Below are 19023 nucleotides of genomic sequence, written 5' to 3' on the forward strand. Positions count from 1 at the left end.
CATCTAAATATCAGCTAACTTTTCCCAATTGATTATTTACATTAGTTTATAAACATGACCATTAAACGTTTTATAAAACTGTTGAATTGCACATATTTTAAGGACTGAAAACTAAACAAAGCAAAGTTCAAAATTCGTATTCCATTTTGTTGACATATTCATTTGAAAGGGTTTTCATGTAGATTTGTTGATATCTCTATTTTATCACTTCATAAATAAGGAAATCGTGTCAGCAGCCATAAAATAAATCTGTTTTCACCCAAGTTTTTAGGACTCAAATATTATATAAATCAGGCTATGAATGATGTATGAAATAAACTCCTGTAAGAACTTTCGGAATATAGATGGGAATGAAACTTGAAAGATGTCGTGCTGCTGAAGTAGATCTCATATTCTGGCTCAGAATATGAGAAAAGTCATTGTGAGAAAAACGGCCTTTAAGTATAAACCAAGAGAAAATAAAACATAGATTTTGCAAGGAGCTACAAGAACAAAAAGGATGAACTAAAAAGTGCTAGAAATCCCTTCCCAAGCCGCTAACTTACATTAAGACAATAATCATTGTTTTCAAGGCATTATATGATGCTGACTATTCGTTTTGTGAATGTAGCATGAATGTAAACAGGTGTGTTATTGTTGTCTTTCCATGAGTCTGAAAGAAGAATCGTTATGGAAGCAAACAAGCCCAAAATGTCAAAATTGAGAAGTGCATGAGAAACAGTTTGATCCTGTGGTGCCCATTCCTTCTTGATGATTTACTGTACTGTAACAACCTCCCAATACATTCCTATGAAATCTAGAGATCTCCATCTCTCTTTGTCTGTTTTTCCAGGACTATAAAGCGGGCTTGGCTATAGCTGAAGTGGAACTGGCTGCTGCCAACATTAGAGACGTGGACCGAAGGGGCTTTGAAGTCAACACACCCTTCAAGAACTTCTGGTACGTCTAAAATGTGTTCGCTGTGTCTTTTTAGGTGTGCGTGTGGGCGATACGTTTCTTCCCTAAGCGATCTTTCCTGACAGGTCCTTTCATATTGCTTAGATCATCATCTTAATGTGAATGTTGCCAAAATGCACGCCCATCAGAGTGATGAAATTCAGCTTTTTTCCCCTAAATTTCGACTTTTAAACGTGTCCCACTATTTTCTCATTGTTCTAACTCCTTCTCCTTCTTTTTGTCTCACAATCTTTTTTCCTTTTGATTTTCAACTTCTGATTTTTCCATCGACTATTTGTTCAAAAAAATCTGACTTTTTATCTAAGTTTCGACTTTGAAAATGTCCCACTCTTTTCTCATTATTTCTAACTCGTTATTCATGTGGCCGTGATCATCTTTTTTAAAAATTCACCCTTTTTGTCTCCCAACCGTTTTCCCTTTTGATTTTCTTTTCAAACTTTTCAAAATTTCGACTTTTTGGAATTTCCGACTTCAAAATGATCACTTAATGTTACTCCCTTTAACTAATCTCCCCCTAATATCGTCTCATATAGTTTAAGAAAGACCCTTCACGCACTAAGCCTCTTGCTGTACTGTATTTCAATATCAATAATCATGCCTCATAAATCATTTAGCATTTTGGTTAATCTTCTCTTATACATGGTATTAAGAGTTTCATAATGCCATATGTTAAGAGTACTTGTGGAGAAGGATACCATAGTCTTATACAATGACCTTTAAAATATGCATTGCTGTTAGATTTGTTTTCTTAACTGTGGAGATGGAGGAGTAATCCAAACCAGAATCATTTCAAGGCTTTATAATCATTTATGTTTCTGCCTTTTCTTTATCCTTCCTCAAAGGGGAAATCTAACATATGGATGTGTTTTGAAAGTTGAAATCCACTGCATTACCATTTATAATAAGTGTTTCTTATTAGTGGAAGGAGATACAGACCTGTTTCCGGTTCACACTTTAATAATATGACCCGAGAGCTGGAGTTATACACTGCCATCCTGACCAAATAAATAAATACCCGTTACTATGTTATGATGACAGACATCACTGTGTGGTGGCGAGGTCTCACTGACCTTATAAAGGGAAAGTACACCGAGTATGCAGCAGGCACAACACCTCTAACTCATTTTCAATTTCTGATTGATCAGGGAGTAATGTGTCATTGATTCGTGATACAGATAGATTTTAAAAGTAGCTTCTCACAGTAAAAATCTCTTTCTGCAATTGTAAAATCTTGTGGTTGGTCCAAAGCTTTACCAGGGAAATGTTTTCATGCAGCACCCTAACAGTAACTTCACACCTAACCGCTTTATTTGTATTTGCAACAAAAAAAAAAGGGTGTCCCTTTTAACAGCCAGACCAAGCTGTTATTTTTCCCTATTTGTGGCATATTAAGTTGGTTGCAGTCTTGAAGGGCCTTTCCAGACCTGTAGCTTACTGCATTAGAATCGGAGGATGAAACCCTCTTTATCAGTCACATACATGCACACAGCAGAGCACACACAGTGAAATTGGTCCTCTGCATTTAACCCATCCTAGTACTAGGAGCAGTGGGCAGCTATTGTGCAGCGCCCGGGGAGCAATGGGGAGGGGGGATTGGAGGTGTCCGGTGCCTTGCTCAAGGGCACCACAGCAGGGCCTAGGAGGTGAACTGGGACCTCTCCAAGTAGCAGTCCACTTTCCTTATTTCAAGTCTGTTCGGGGACTTGAACCGGCGACCCTACGATTCCCAGTCCAAGCCCTACTGACTGAGCCACTGCTGGACATTGCGTGGATGAGCTGGCAAAACTTGTTCCTTTTTCCCTCCAGAATCCAAATGCATCACTAAAAGCCAGTTTGCCCTGCTCATCGGTTAGTGCCTCAGGCTGAAAAGTAAACACAAGTCTCAATACTTGTTTTTATTTTTTTATCCACACTATGATTGCTGCCTTTGGAGCTGCCCAAACAAATTGTACCAACGGAGGAAGACCAACCAGGTTTCAATTTAGCAGGAATAAAGAACATAGGTTTGAAAATACCATGAAAAACTCATACTTCTATATTTCTTTCTTAGGTTTTAATAACACCAGATATGATAGAAACACATAGGACTGCACCATTTTAGATTATTACATTTACCTAGGTTCGTAAAGCTGATAATGCAGGTAACAATCAACTAAACCTTTCAATCAGTGAGTGAAAAAGAATGGCAGTCTATCTGATGTCATGTTTCCAGTTCTGGATTTGTTTGTATAATTCAGCCTGAACATAAAGAATAGGAAATTCAAGTCAGTCAAAAATAAAAGTAATTAATCCAGTTATTTATTTACATTTTCAACGAGATTCACTTTCATTTTCAATCATTTTTAAACCATTTCTGGTAATAGTAACGAGCATGCATGTCACACGAGTTATGACTCATCTGTCTACAAACATAGTCTCCCTTCCATTGGTTTGTATTTGTTGGTAATGAATGGATTTTAGAGCACATCACAAACCGTCTTGCGGACCATCGCGCAAATCGCAGACTCGTCGGTCATAGCTGTGAACACGCTACATGAGAACAGGGTCAAAAATCACTAATTATCGATCTGGATTTAAAAACAAACACAAGTCCCCCCTGGGATCTTAAGGCAGGAATCCCCTCCACTGTATGGCACAAAGCCTTACAGGTGACTCCAGTCGCTGAGGGTCTACAATCAATACGTCCACTGCTTGTTTGGGCTATAATGGCCCATTTAGAATACAACCGTCACAGCTGCCTGGACAAAGCATGGTTGTTTGTTTGTTTGCACTATTCTTTTTTTTTTACACCCCTTTCCACTTTTGCCCGATGCCTTCTATAAAGATTTTCCCGCCTCTGATTCCTCCACGTGTCCGTTGTATGTCCGATCGATCTGTTTGTGTTGGCTCTCTTAATGGTTCCATCGTTGGGCGGCTTCGTTAATACGCTGGACGTAATTGCCATTTTGTGTGGAACAAAAAAAAAAGGAGAAGAAGAAGGTGGAATTAAAATGAGCCCAGGTCCTCTGAATTGTTTTGATGAGGTGATTGTGAAAGGCTTTTATTGTGCGACTGTGTGTGTGTGTGTATCAAATCGATTGGTAGCCCTGGGAGCGTTCTCCTACCTGCTCAAGGTGGGGATTAGTGAGAAACTCATCTAATCACTTTAAGCTGTGGAGACTCACTTTGGCTTTTCCATTGTTTTGCCACCGTTAAATGGACAGTGTTCAGCCCACTGTGGTAGAGAGGCAGACTTTTATGAGTAAAGAGAATGACAATGAGGCTGAGAGGAGTGCAAAGACAAAGACACTCAACTTCGAAGACAAGAAAAGCTTTTTTTCTTGATCAGAAAGCACCTCTACTAAGGTACATCTGCAGATAAATGCCTTGCTCAAGGTCATATTGGAGAAAAATCCATGCTTGTCTGGGTTTGTTATGGGTTACGTATTGAAAGCTCACACAATTATTTCATTCTGCCTTAGACGGAAAATGTTTCCTGAAAACTCTCGACAGCGAGGTCTTTGGATTATCCTGAACGTGCAGGGCATTGTTTTTTGAAGGACATGTTGTTGTTGAGTTTTTTAAATGACTTTTTCCAAAGCTTTGAGCGGCTCAAACATTTTTGCTTTTCTTTACCTTAACTGTGCCAAGGTGGCTGCAGAAAATCCCCCACTTTTCTGTGTCTTTATTGCATTGGCAGGCAACGCGGGGGGGATTTTTTTTTCTGTCGTTTTGATTAAATGGCCCCATGAGGGATAGGGTTGTGTCTTAAGACCATCTCTTGGTTTCAGTATAACTTGTTATCTTTTGATATCAGCCTTAGATGTCAGTATCCAATCGAATATCGGATTTCCTGCAAATATTAGCTCTATGTGAATCTTGTGTATTTGTATTTATTTTCTCTATACAAATCGATTGATAAAAGAGCATCAGCATCCTGATCTTGAAGGGGCACCTGAGCGGTTAGGTATTGCACTTTAATGAAGGTGGACCGCTATGAAGAGGTAGTCAATAAAAGTAAATTGCAAAATCCAAGCAGCAGAGGCCAGGATGAAAAGATTTCCATTGGTCTATTTGGGGCCAATGTTGGAGACCACTTCATCCTACTGTACCAATAATGCAACCTTTTCATAACATACCGTAATTTCCGGACTATAAGCCGCTACTTTTTGCACAAGCTTTGAACCCTGCGGCTTATAGTCCGGTGCGGCTAATGTATGAACAACACAGGATTTCCCCCTAATTTTAGCTTGTGCGGCTAATATTCAGGTGCGCCTTGTAGTCCGGAAAATACGGTAGGTTGTTAGCCATTCATCTTTATCTTTACCTCTTTACCTAATCCAGCCCCTACACTCTTCCACTCAATGACAGAGTGAACTCCAGTTGTACTCCCTTTCACATTTAAATGGAGCACGTTCCTTTTTTAGCCTACAAATACAGCGCCAACCATCCGGACTAAAGCTACACAACTTAGTGATCAAATGAACATGTCTACTGTTTTCTAGACTTGCCAAGGGTATAACATGGGGACAACATCAATGTAAGTTTTTAACATCTGTACGATTAAATCCAATGTCCATCGTAGTTTTTTCTATGTTAGACACATAATTAAGTTTCGCTTGGTCAGAACGGACAGTTGGTGATTTGAGGATTTTATTTCCCAACGCCGCTCCCAGCTCATTGGTTTGGGGTGTCACTTGATGTGGTGGACCCTCGTAGCAAGTGTGAGTAAGTCAGGATGTATTCTAGGGGCTGGTTAGGAATTGGGCCCAAGACAAAAATAACCTGATGACACCTTCATGGTCCTTTCTCTGACTTAAGAAAGTCCCTTCAGTGCCACAAGTGACGTTATTTCTACACAGAATGACCATCACGTGCATATGGTGGAGCCATAGTCACTTCTCTATTTACCTTCCCTATAACCACTCTATTCCAACGTTAGGTCACATGCTTGATTGAATATACATTTTCAGAAAACAGTAGTTTCCTCTTACAGTATCTAAATCAAAATGTTGGAAGCATGATGATTGATGTGACCTAGGTTTAAAATTGTAGTGGGATAACTCTTTTTTGTGGTTGTAGCTGTGAAGCCAGAATATATTCAGAGGTGTTAGTGGGTGGCATTCCAATTTGTAGTCCAATTTTCAGCTATATCTACAAAACAAACAGTACACGGTTAGTTTTTGGAAACAGTTAGTATCACTTCCTTTTACAACAAGGCCGTTGAGGCTGTAGAGATGTAATCACAAAATCAAACACATCGTTTTGAAGATGAATGCTCCTCAACTTATACTTGGGGATTATATTTTAGCTTTACATGGAACAAAACCTTCTGTTTGATGATATGAACCACTTTATATTCGACTCTGCTACCAGCATGTACATAATGCATGCACGCTAAAAGAGCCGAATACCGATTCATCATTCAGGAAGAAGAATTAGATTTCCTCACTTACATGTAGTATGTAGAATAGGGAGTATAAATGCTTTCAACAGCAAAAAGATAGAGGACATTGGAGGAAAAATGTCAAACTACAGCGAAATTAGATTTTCAAATGTAATTGAGAAGAACTTTTTATATAAAATACATTTTCATGAGTTGGGACCAATAGTAGGTCCTGAAAAGTGAACCCTGAAGTCGTGTGTATGGAGCTCCATTTCAGACAATGAAGGTCATGTTAGCTATCGTTCTTATTCAATAGTTGGATTTTTGAAATATGCTTATTGCCCTCCAGATTAGATGAAACGGTTCATCCTTCTCCTGTTTGTCCGTAATGTAGAACAAGCTGAAGCTTTAGGTGAGAATCTTCGCTCAGCAAGAACATAACAAAATCCACTCAGCTTCCCTTCTTTGCTTTAATTTTACTTTTACAAGGTTTTGGTTTTAGGCTTGGAGCCAATGAAGCTGTTTTCCCTTGGTATCAGTCTTTTTACCATGCCAAGCCAACCTTCTTCTCGCTTATATTTAATAGTCATGATTTAATGACAGGCATGATATGCGTCAATCTTCTCGTCCAACGCTTATTCCCCAAAATGTCTTTTTCCTTTCCTTAATCATCACATAAGAACTTCCTCTTGGTTGGCTGTGTATTCTTCATATGTGTTGAGCCCTCTGAGCCTATAGCTTTAATAACCAGATAATTACACGGGGGCATTTTGGATTAACATGACTGCTGTATGACAGGGAAGAGTATAACGGTGGCCTGAAGCCTGGAGTTGTGAAATTGATAGACGTATTAAAACAATACATGAGGAGTGCTTGAAAGATGATATTTCAGTTTAGAAAAAAAAATCCTCTCACGGGATTGCTGTAGTCTTTGCGGTGCGTTCAAGTGCAACGAGAAGATGGTTAGCTTAGCTTAGCATGGAAAAAAGACTGATACCAAGGGAAAACAGCTCCATGGTCTCCAAGCTAAGAACTAAACCGGCACCTAATGCAACTTTTTGGCCGAGACGCGGGCAACGTGAGGCCACGCAACAACCCTGTCACCACGAGTTCTTTGCCGTCCGTTTACTACACCTATAGCTGAAGAACATCTCAGTTGTTGTCTGCTAAAATTCTCAAATACGTCTTCACCTCTTCACCACCTTTCGACCGTGTAAACTGTAGTCTAGTTTTCCCCGTCACCTGAGACTGGCCATAACTCTGCGGTTCTGGAACCTCCACAAACTCTTGCCTCCCTTTACTCCTCTGTGGTTTTGGAGGCCGTGCTGTAGCTCATCTGTGGATGTGAGCAGTCCTCTCTTTAGACGGGGTGGAGGGAGGCCCGGGGCCGAGAGCGGTGGGCTTCGAACGTCTGAACCCAATCAACCAATCGATCTCTCCGGGCTACTCGGGACAAGGCGGTGCACATCCTCTGCTTCGGGCAAAAGCTTCCCCCTCTCTCCGTCGTCTCCTTTTCCCCTCCTTATCCTCAGTCTTACTTTAAACCAGTCCCCCGGTTGCCATGGAGACCAATGGTCCCATTTCTCCTTTTCTAAGTGCTTCTTTCAGTCAAACTCTCTCTCCCTCCTTCTCCTCTCAGTTTTATATCCCTATCCATCTTGCTGTCCGTCTCTTATCCCCACACATGCGCACAGATCGCTTGTTACACACGCTTATCAAACCCTTATCTAATTTTGAGTTACAACTTCTCCAACTTCTACTCATCACTTTCTCCATCAGAAACCAGCTCTTTCCGTCCCTGCCAGCTATCTTTATAAGTGCTTGTTAGACAGAAATGGACTTGTTACATCACTCATCAGTGTGTGTGTGTGTGGATTGAGAGACAAGTGAGTGTTCTGAAAGACGGCCAATTTGGGAGCTATGACGGTTAAGCCATTAACTGTATGTGTGTATATTTATTACACATCATATAATATGAAATATGGCTGCTTTTGACCCTCCTGGTTGCATCAGTTTAATGAAAAGATAAGATTGAGCCAATTTGACATAAACTTACTCTTGCAAAAGACACTTTATGGCAAAAAAAGGAAAGTATTTGGACCCCAGACTGCCTCTACTTTCCTCGGAAGGCTTATTGAAAACTTGGCAGGAGTGATCTTTCTCCCATTCAGCCACATTAGTGCAGTTAGGGAAGGATGTTGGGCAATATAAGACCCGGCTCGCTGTCAACTTTCTGGTTCATTCTTAAAAGTGTTGAATGGGGTTAAGATCAGGGCTGATCTCCAAATGATCATAAAGTTGGTGAACATGCATTGCGTTTGACTTTCTGCGCAGAAATGTTTTCTTTAATCGAGAAGGGAAATTGAAATGCCTGGTTTTCCCTTCCCAAATTATCTCCAAGATAAAGTACATTTCTGGATTTCTCCATGCCATATATCCTCACATTTACATTGATTCCTTAAGCTGGACCCTTTTGATATTAGTACATCAGTTAAGGCTATACAGCTTTGACCCTGTAAAGACCAAATATAGAAAAACATTAGCATTTTTTTTGTTTTAAGGGACACTTTTTAATATTGCAATGTAAAAAAAAAAAAATCAAATTAGAATTTGATGAATGTATTCCACTATAACTAAATATGTACAAGTTCCAGAGATTATAATATCCCCAAAACAAATATTTGAGGCATATTACTTCCTTAAATCTGACAAATCCAATAAAACAAAGAGATGATGCTTGGTTTTGAGATTTGGAAGTTGTGTGAGTTTATGGCCAGACAGCGGGACCTATGAAGACACTCACTACCAAATAGCTTTGTGAGGCTGAGACCTTTTTAACGGTGTAAATGTAGTCTCAAAACACTGACTGACTTTTTTAAGATAACTTAAAGTGATGTTGTCAAATTACAACCGGGGGACCTTACAGGGTTAAGAAAGCAGGTGTTTAAATACAAATTTAACACAATAATAAATGACTGTGTTTTCTTCTCTGACTATAATTTGAGTAACGACTAAGCTGTTTGCAAATCACTTTTCTTCACAACTGTCCAACATCACGTATTGTTTATAAATGTCAATTATTCTCAGAACCACAGGCTTCAGGCGTCCATCATCCGCTTCCCTGTCAAAAACTACAATCATAGAGCTCTCATGTTCCTCCACCGGCTGTAATTATGTGGAAAGTTCTCGATGCATGGTAACCAAAGCTATAAACGTCTTCTTCCCTCACCATTCCTAAACTTTCCTAATATAGACATCATTTCCAGAAAATGCATCAAGCATTAACACTTTATAGATTTTTGGGGGCAAGGTGAGACAAATTGATTTACCTGCCGTGCCCACTCCCTTATCAATTCCACCAACTCTATTGCAATCACACATCGGCATACCCACTCAGCAGCCCCCCCCAAAAAAACTACTCCAAAGACTACACACCCCCCTAACCCTGCCAAGCGATACTTTGCTGTTTAATTGCTCTCTCAAATCAAATCAATAACACTGAGGCATGTGTTGGGGTGGTGGGGCTAAAAAAAAAAATCAATCGTTGCAGCTTCACGGCCGAGTCAGAACAGGAGAAGGAGGAGTGGATTGAAGCGGTCCAGGAATCGATCGCCGAGACACTCTCCGACTATGAAGTGGCGGAGAAGATCTGGTTCAACGAGGCCAACAGGAGCTGCGCCGACTGTCGCTCCCCGCAGCCGGAGTGGGCCTCCGTCAATCTGGGCGTGGTCATCTGCAAGAAGTGTGCAGGTAAGGGGACACGTCTGCTCATCTACTCTTGCCTTCCTTCAACTCTTTGGTGCAGAGTCGGGAAGCAGGCACTTGATCACTCTTAAATAACCAGTAAGAACAGTATAATGGGTTTAAGTATAGAGGAAAACATGATAAGAAAAAAGTAACTCTTTAATTTGTTGGGTCAAAAGTTCCCCTATAAATATTTAGGAAGTTTTCCTGGAGAAAGGTTTTATTTCATACACATTTTAGGAAAAAAAGAGACAAAGTTCTGGGACTAATAAATATGTATTGCCGTTTTGTTTATCCAACACACGACATGCAATACAAAGTACCTTCCTTCTGCAGTATAGGGAGAAAATGTACAAAAAGAAACCAATCTAATCCCTAAGCTGCATTTGAAAAGTTCTACCATGATTCTTAAACCTACGTAGGGTAGTTCCAGAGTAGAAAAAGCGTGTTTACTACTCCATCTTAATTTTTACAAATGGTCTGGTCTGGTGTTTGTTTGTGTCTGCGTGAAAGTGTGCTCGGACCCTGAGGCTCTTTTGGAAGAAGTTCTCAGGTGATAAGCCACTTATGGGAGTTGGCGCCTGGCCTCTAGACTCTCTAATCTATTTGCCAATCCTGGATGGCTCAGATGAAATGACAACAAAGATTAAGACACAGGCTAGACCCTGAGGGATCCCAAACTGCCTCTTGACCCGCTGATTAGAGAGAAGAAGCAGCCATACCTGATGTAGAGGGATATCTCTGTAGTTTTTTCACTCCTTCCTCCCCTTCCACATTTACCCTGGGCCACAGATTTCTCCCAGTTTCATAAGTTTTAATGCGATTCCTCACCTCAGCAAAGCCTGTGTAATTGGTACGCATCAGATATCCAACATCCCTTTTCAAACACCCTTAAATGATTTCTTTTGCCCGACTGTTTAATATTACATTTTGTCGACACGCTGGGCGAGAGAGGTGGAATATCCGCAACCAGGAAGCTGTCCTCAGACTGTGCTCTCCTGAAATTAGGTGGCGGCCCATTCGGAATACCAATGACTGCTCCTGCTTTTAATTAGCGCTCCCATGTCACGGACAATAAAGAGAAAAGCTGAAAGAGGGGAGAAGTAATGAGAGGGCTAATGGTAAAAATTATCCTAGATTGGCTTTCCTCTTTTTATGACAAGATGGAATTAATGTTAATAGTCTCTACCTTCACTCTCTGATTTAGAGAAATTTCATTCATCTTTCTTTGTTTGCTTGGACTTGAAATGTTCGCTTTTTTCAGTTTTAGGAAAAAACGATAATGAGTGTTTATTGTGAACATTTGCACATTTAGGAAATGATGACGCCCTTTACATTAAAATAGATGATAAAGCTGGATATCATTTAGGGCTTTGCTACCCTATAATTAACACGTCGCTTGTGTTTCCTCTCTTTTGCCACTTTTTTCCAACCACAAACCAGCAGAGATTGCATTAAACCAAAGTCTGGGAGGCCTCTTAGCACACATGTAGCACAGACTCGGGGTGCAAACTTGTAGACACGTCTGCTGGCAACAGTTGCCATGGTAACGGACAAACGCAGCGCTCATTGCTTCGCCTCGTTTCCTTTGACTCGTCATTGAGTGAAGGGGGGGGGGGGGGGGAGAGAATGCCACACAAGGGTTTGAAAAGCACTCGAAGTTTTTAATTGGGGGGTGAAATCCTGATTGTGTTTGGCAATTCTTTAGTGAAAGCTGCTGTGATGGGGATGCCCTTTTTTTGTTGCCTTCGGTTCAATCAGATTGATGAATACATTTTACAACAGGCTATTTATATGTACAGATCTCACCATGTGCCCGGTGGAACATGCGCATGAACACTTTATTTTTCAGCGTCATTACCCTTACACAAGTGGAAATGGTCCTGTGGAGCTGCGAGGGCTCAGCGGATGGAGCGTGGCTGTGGAAATGCAGCAGGCCGCCCAGAGTGAAATATTTTCAGGCAAAAGTAACAGAATCTTGTTCTTTTTCGGCCTTTATTTCCCAAGCTGGACGCGTGTGGTTTCAAAAACAGTTATCATTCCTCTCCTTTTCAATGCACCTTCTGGGATGTGCAAACCTGGTTCAAACATCGAGTCGGAACACAAGTAATGCATCCCCACCTGACACTTCATCATCAGCTTTTCCTACAGGATGTTTAATAATAACCATAATCAAAGGAAATGTCTTCATAGGGACGATTCAATTGCTACTTTTATTAGGAAGTGAAAACATTTGATCCGGGAACACATCCAGGATTGTACTTTTTCTCTCTCTTGACAGACAGATAATTCAGAGCTTGTTGAATACTCCTTTTTAAACAAGCAGGTTGCACATTACTTATGTTTAATGATTGTTAAACGTTATAACTAACCCAGAAAAATGCTGATGTGACAACTCCTCAATTGAAACGCAATATTTTATACAATTGAAAAAAAAAAGGGGCTTCTACTTTACTAATTTGAACATGTGGTTGGTATTTTTAGAAATGCCCTCCCATATATATTCAATATAAAGTGGACTGTTCTTTTGTTAATATTGGTAAGCATTTTCCTGATTATTATACCATCTCATGTGGTGTTCCACAGGGTTTAATACTTGGTCCGCTCATGTTTGTAACAGGCTTATTATTATAAAAACAAATCAAAAATAATAAATCCACACAGCTGTAAATTCTCATAGCTATGCAGGTAATGTTCTTCTGTCTTTTTCTCCTAATGAATTCAATATTTGATCACATCAAGTCAAGGGATTTGGTTTAAAAAATTCAATCTGGCTGAAATTAGACCAGTTTCATGTTATGATTAGTTCTGCTGAGCACAGACATGATGAAGTACCAGTATTTCTTAAGTAGGTAGAGTAAATTATAATCACTCTTTATCAAAAAAGATCTCCAAGTCTCTCTCTTAATATCTCAGATGACAAATAATCCACAAAATGCTCAGCATCTGTGTCAAGATGGCCTCTGAAAGCTCAAGGCCCTACATTTCCAGTCACCACTGCTCTACTTGAGCATGGAAGACCGTAATGAGATCATGCCAAAACTAAATCTAAAATTATATGCCTTTACACACAGGACAATAATTCACACATGCAGCGTGTTTCTGCTTAATGTATTATGCATGTCTACTCTGTCTTTGGCCATAAGCGACGCTAGAAGCCTCTCGTTCACCCAAATAAACAGGCCGACCCACAAACACAATGAATTACTCATGATTCATTAGCAATTAATGGCCCTCGTTCTGTGCTTTCATTTCCAATTAGGAGTGCTGAGGGGACTAAATATGTCGGTTGTGAGTGAACGAATAAGCTTCCAGTCATGCTCGGTTTCTCCGTCTTGTAACTGCCTGTTTATTGTTTCTTCCACCACTGACATGTGGTCTATGTTTGTAAGAGCACTATGGAGATTTCTCTGCATACTAGTACATGTTAATTCTTTGTTTTTCCGTTTGCACTTTTCAGGAACTAAAAACCTCGCAGTCATGCATTTTTGATTTTTTTGACCTTATGTGTGTTTTTTTTGCATCCGTGAACTCACAAAGATTGATTCTCTCTGTGTATCAGGGCAGCACCGCTCCCTCGGCCCAAGTTTATCCAAAGTGCGGAGCTTGAAGTTGGACAGCAGCATCTGGAGCAATGAGCTAGTGGAGGTACCTATCAGCAAAAACATTATTCATCACTGTAATATCTAAAACAACAGAATCCAATGCCGTGTAAAAACTGATTTTCCAATCGCTTTTCAACGAGATTTGTGGTGTTTCTAAATAATCTACTTTGTCAAACCTTTAAAGGCTACATAACTTAAAGTCCAATACAAATTAGCACTTGCCAACACAAACTCAGGGCTCGGCAAATCTTTATTTCAAACCCTCATTCTCACATACATTTGTCCCCTCACCTTATTTCTTAACCTCCTCAGCTCTTCCTGGAGGTGGGGAACAAGAATGCTAACAGTTTCTGGGCTGCTAATCTTCCCCTGGAGGAGGAACTCTACAGCGGGGCTTCGGCTGAGCAGCGCGCCACGTTCATCCGCAGGAAGTACAGGGAGAGGAAGTACCGGAGGGTCCTGGAGGGCTTTAATGACCTGGAGCAGCTCAACCAGGTACACACTTCATAAACACACTTCAAATGATTTTGATTTTTTTTAAAGTTATTTTTGGGGGCTTTAATCGGTCAGTGGAGAGGGTCGGGAATCGAACCCGGGTCGCCGGCGTACGGTGCAGGTGCCCCAGCCAGTTGCGCCATGGCCGGGGCCAAATGATTTTTTTTTTTTTGATAATATGGTGAGGTATATCCATTTTTATTCCTAAATGGCACCTAGTAGATAATCCTGCTTTTTTTATACTGCCCATTAGCATTGTTGACTAAGTTGACCAGGGAGCGGGAAAACTACTTTCCCTTTGAGCTCTTCATACCGTATGCTAAGCTTGTTTTCTCCTCCACTACACCAGCACAGTGTTTGCACCTGTGCGTATCTTTCTGTCTCTGTGAACACGCGGAGCAAGTACAGTAGATCCACAACTTCCCAACTCCCATCACTGCCATGGCAAGTGATACTAAACATTGAAGTTGGGGTTAGTGTTGCATTGACTGTGTTTTTAAGTGTTGCCCTTAGACACACTGACTTCATCACTGTGCCAGAAAGGCTTTCTTTTTGAGTGCTGCACTCTGTACCTGGAAGTTGTGCTGCATTATACTGTATATCAAGAAGAAATCGGATCCAAAAAGTAAATATGTTTACCATCAGAAAAGGGAGTTTAAGGTTTCTACTCGTTGTTCCTTGTGGTTTGAGCTGTACTTTTAGTTTAAAATATACTCTGTTTTTTTACCAGGTAGCAGATGTGCGCTCTGCTAGCTTCATAGTGCAATATTTCCATTTAAGACTTTGAATGTATTTCCCCATATCTTGTTACCTAATCATTTTCTCCATTAGCAACCAATCACCCAGCACTTTTCATAACAGGGCACACTATTTCTCCATCTGCACTTCTTAGAATCATAGTACGTGGCAAACTCCATTAGCCATTAGCTAAATCCAGCTTTTAAAAAAGGATATTTTGGATATTTTCCCGACCTTTTGACCACCAGTAAAAGCGAGATATATGTCTAAAAGTAAAAGGCAGTCCGAAAGATGTTGCTAAGGCCTTCTCTTCCAGTTTGTGGTTGTGTTTTTCATTGCTGTTCTTTGGCATCCTTTTAAAAGAGAGGCTCTTAAAAGCACGACTGAGCTAAGTTTCCACCAGCGTCAGCATTTACGCAGATCAGCCCCCTTTGTATTGTTTTTTCTCGGGTAGAAAAGAGAGGGATGGAGATGTAGAGAGAAAACGGGAATGAAGGGAGGAGGGGGGAAGAAATATACTCGCTAGCTAAGTGGAAAAGTGGATTAGGATCCACAACAGAAACGCTTGGGTCGGTTTTATTGCGGCTTTGCTGGCCTTCGCGTGTGTGGGAGTGTGTGTAGCGTACACGCGTGTGAACATGTGTGCTGCACCACTAAGGATGTGTGAATTTGTTGTTATATGGGGAGAGTGTGTGTGACAGACGGGGAGAGAGTGGCTGCCTTAAAGCATTCGGCCATTGGAGGTGTGTGTGTGTGTGTGTGAGAGGAAGAGGGTGAGAAGGAAAAAGGTGGGAAACGGGGAGGGGCTGTGTTTGCTTTTTCTACGTTGAGACTGCCTTTTATAAATGGCTTTAACAGATTTGATAGGGATCAACGTGTCACAGAGCCATTACACACGCCATCACTCAACATATGTGTGCGCTAAAACAATAAACACACTCTAAAAACAGTTCCCTTTATCTGGAGAAGAAAAGTCATAAATCAAAAGCAACCTAAAAAAAAAATACAGTATTTTTAACATAAACAAGGACACTGAGTCTAATCTCATTGGACTCGTTGTTCCACTTCTGTGTCACACTTATCATTACACAAGTATGAATATAGAGAAAAATAAAAGCTATATAAAACCTATTCCTTTGGGAGTGTGCTCCAGAACAAAGACAACGATGCTAGCAGTTTCCTCTTTGACATTCATGCAATTTTTGAAACATTTTAACAGTTTCTACGGGCACAGGGGTCGTGGAACTCACTGTAAATCACCGTTTAAAGTGTCGATTCAAGTAATGAAATCCAAATAAAAAGGCAGTGAAGTGATATACACCTGACTGCATCAATATGTCTCTAAAATAATCTCACACGGCGTCTTTTCTCTGCATCTGTTTTTGATTTTTTTTTATTCCTGCTCTCTATTTCTTGGTCCCTTGTTCCCTATTACAATCCAGTATCCCAGTGACCTCCACAGAGTCTCCGCAGGCCACATGACCTAGAGAGGAGGGTGTCAAAGGACCTTCTTGTGTCATTACACACACACACACACACACACACACACACACACACACACACACACACACACACACACACACACACACACACACACACACACACCCATAAACCCTCTAGTGGCTGCAGTAATTGCTATGACACGGAAGGTCATTTCCAGAGATGATACGGAATAAGGCCAGCTTGCTTGGGACTGTTTCACCCTAATCTGACCCCGTACTGTGTGTGACACAAAGACAGTGAGTGAATAAACTAATCATCTCTTTACAAAAAACATGTTTTATGTTGATTAAAGAATACTGTCAGGTTTCATTCCCTTTTCCAAAGGACAACAGAGGATATTACTTACTGTAATTCTTCAGAATGTATTATTTATCACATTGGAAAAATAATCATAGCATATTGTAAGCTCACTTGACTCAAATATAACAAAAAATGTATTCTTATAAAATATACTTAGGCATCACTACTGCAACAAAGTAAAACAAATATATTAAAACAAGTGAAAAGTAATGTACCGAAAGCTCCTCTGAGGCACATAATGAATAATGAACACAAAAATAGACAAATTATTATCCATATTTTTGTCATGGATGCGCCATACATGCCTCACATTCATGAAACCCTCACCAGACTTTAATTATTGCATAAAACATTACAAAGTTTACGATATTCAGTTGAATTGATCCTTACTGGTACTGGATTTCTTTTTTAAATTAATATGTATAAAGCCTTAACAGAGGCTGTGTTTCCTGAGCACATAGGAAGAAATGCATGTTTCCTTCTGTATTTTGTCAGAGTGCAGGTCATTTTGCGTTGGTGGGCTAAGTGAAATTGACAGGTGCTTTGTCTGTGTGTGTGTGTGTATACGCCTCATCGTGCCTCACTTCTAGACAAGTCTTGTTTGTTCGTGGCAGATCGATGCAGCTTACCGACTCGCTCGGAGTTCAAAGAAAAGAGACGTTGCTCGTCGGGAAAAAAAAATCCGCCATTTGCCTCTCGACTCCTCTGTTGATCCACTTTGTCGCGGGTCATCGTGCACAATGTCACATCAATTGTCTGCACTGATAGGATGAGACAGACGAGATGAGAAATACTTTCCTCTATCAGACGGTATTCTTCTGAGTCTTTTAATCTCGCTGCATTTAGCAGGCTCAGGTGAATAGTTTACAAAAGCATGGCTAGAAACGATATAAGTGTGAACTCCTAATAGAGAGGGATTTAATATCATGTATTCATAGAAAAGTGTGTTTAACAGGTTCCTGGAGACCAAGTGCCGACCTCAATGGGGCGAAAGCAATGTGGGAATATAAAGACTTTTATTTTATACATAAAAGCTAAACATTTATATTCATTTTTCTTCATGATATTTTAAACTAACAATTTCCCAATCTGGGATCAATTACGTTAATCTAATGTTATCTAATCCGTCTGTTGGTTTTAAAAAGTACTCCTCCAGTACAATTTACAAAGGCTTTCAGATGTCTTTGATTGACAGGTGTCTCAGCCTATCACAGCCTGGTGTGGTGGTCGCCAGCTTTCTTCTAATACATGTTGTTGTGGATTTGGAGTTACAGAATCTGGTTTTGCTTCTTGTTTTTATCTTTAAAGGGCAAGTACACATTCTTTTTGCACTAAAATCTACAGTCGGTTGTTGAAGTCAATAGTCTTCAAGATGTCTTATTTGGTGAAAAGACAATATGTTAATATCTTAAACTGGAGAATAAAAAGACAAAACACTATTTTAGTTTGACAGATAAAGGCAATCAGTTTTCTTGCAATTCTCCTAATGTTATGCTTTTTATTAAATGTGTCTAAAATTGGAAACAAGTGTTATTGAGAAACTTGTGCTCTATGGTTACGGCCAATTTAACACAGATTTCCTGCATCATAATTATGATATATTTTTTGCAGTTTATAATTGCCATGTTAAAAGAAGAAGTGTGGGCCAAACACACACTCAGTTTGTCTTATTTATAGTATATTTTTGTACATATCTTATTGCATTGTTATTTGCCACTTTTATATTGTTCATATCTTGCATACTGATGCTTCACACATAATATTCTCCATGTTTCCCCTTTGCCTCTGCTGTAGTGTTTTGCTCACCTCATTGTATTTCATGCCTCTTCCCTCTTCTTTATTATAATAATACAGCCCATTCTTCCTGTTCTTATTTGCTTTATTCCTTTTTTTTTTGCAAGGAGTTTAGTGATTTAATGATTCCCGAAAGGAGTATTAAAGTTTGATATATACATGTTTTAACTTCTCTTTTGAGATCAGTGGAGGAACTCAATTCCAAACTTTTATATGGTTTTCTGACGCCACTTTATAGACTCTTTGTCCTCTATCAGCCTGGCAGCGAGCTCCTCCTACAGCAGGTAGTGAGACCAGGCTCGCTTCTCTAGGGATTTCCACGGCTTCATTGTCTAGGATGTGACTTTTTAAAAGGTATTAATCCAGCTAAAGAAAGTCACCTAGAAGTACAACGAGCCATGACTTCACTAATCCATCTTTTAAGAACAAAATTATTAGTATTTCCTCCATCTGACCTTAAGTGACTGTGATTTGTGACCATTAAAACAATGTTGTCTTTTTCCTGTTTTAATGTGTGTGCAG

At 40.1% G+C, this 19023-nt stretch overlaps 1 protein-coding gene across 1 annotated transcript in view; it reads left to right on the top strand.

The window, feature by feature from the left end:
* Positions 1 to 19023, top strand: part of arap2 (ArfGAP with RhoGAP domain, ankyrin repeat and PH domain 2) — a 95938-nt gene that overhangs the window by 30630 nt on the left and 46285 nt on the right. The window contains 4 exon segments of the mRNA XM_063900714.1: positions 833 to 939; positions 9873 to 10072; positions 13629 to 13714; positions 13984 to 14166. Coding sequence (XP_063756784.1) covers positions 833 to 939; positions 9873 to 10072; positions 13629 to 13714; positions 13984 to 14166 — 576 coding nt within the window.

The sequence above is a fragment of the Eleginops maclovinus genome, chromosome 14 (assembly GCF_036324505.1).
Source record: "Eleginops maclovinus isolate JMC-PN-2008 ecotype Puerto Natales chromosome 14, JC_Emac_rtc_rv5, whole genome shotgun sequence".
In the NCBI taxonomy this organism is placed as follows: domain Eukaryota; kingdom Metazoa; phylum Chordata; class Actinopteri; order Perciformes; family Eleginopidae; genus Eleginops; species Eleginops maclovinus.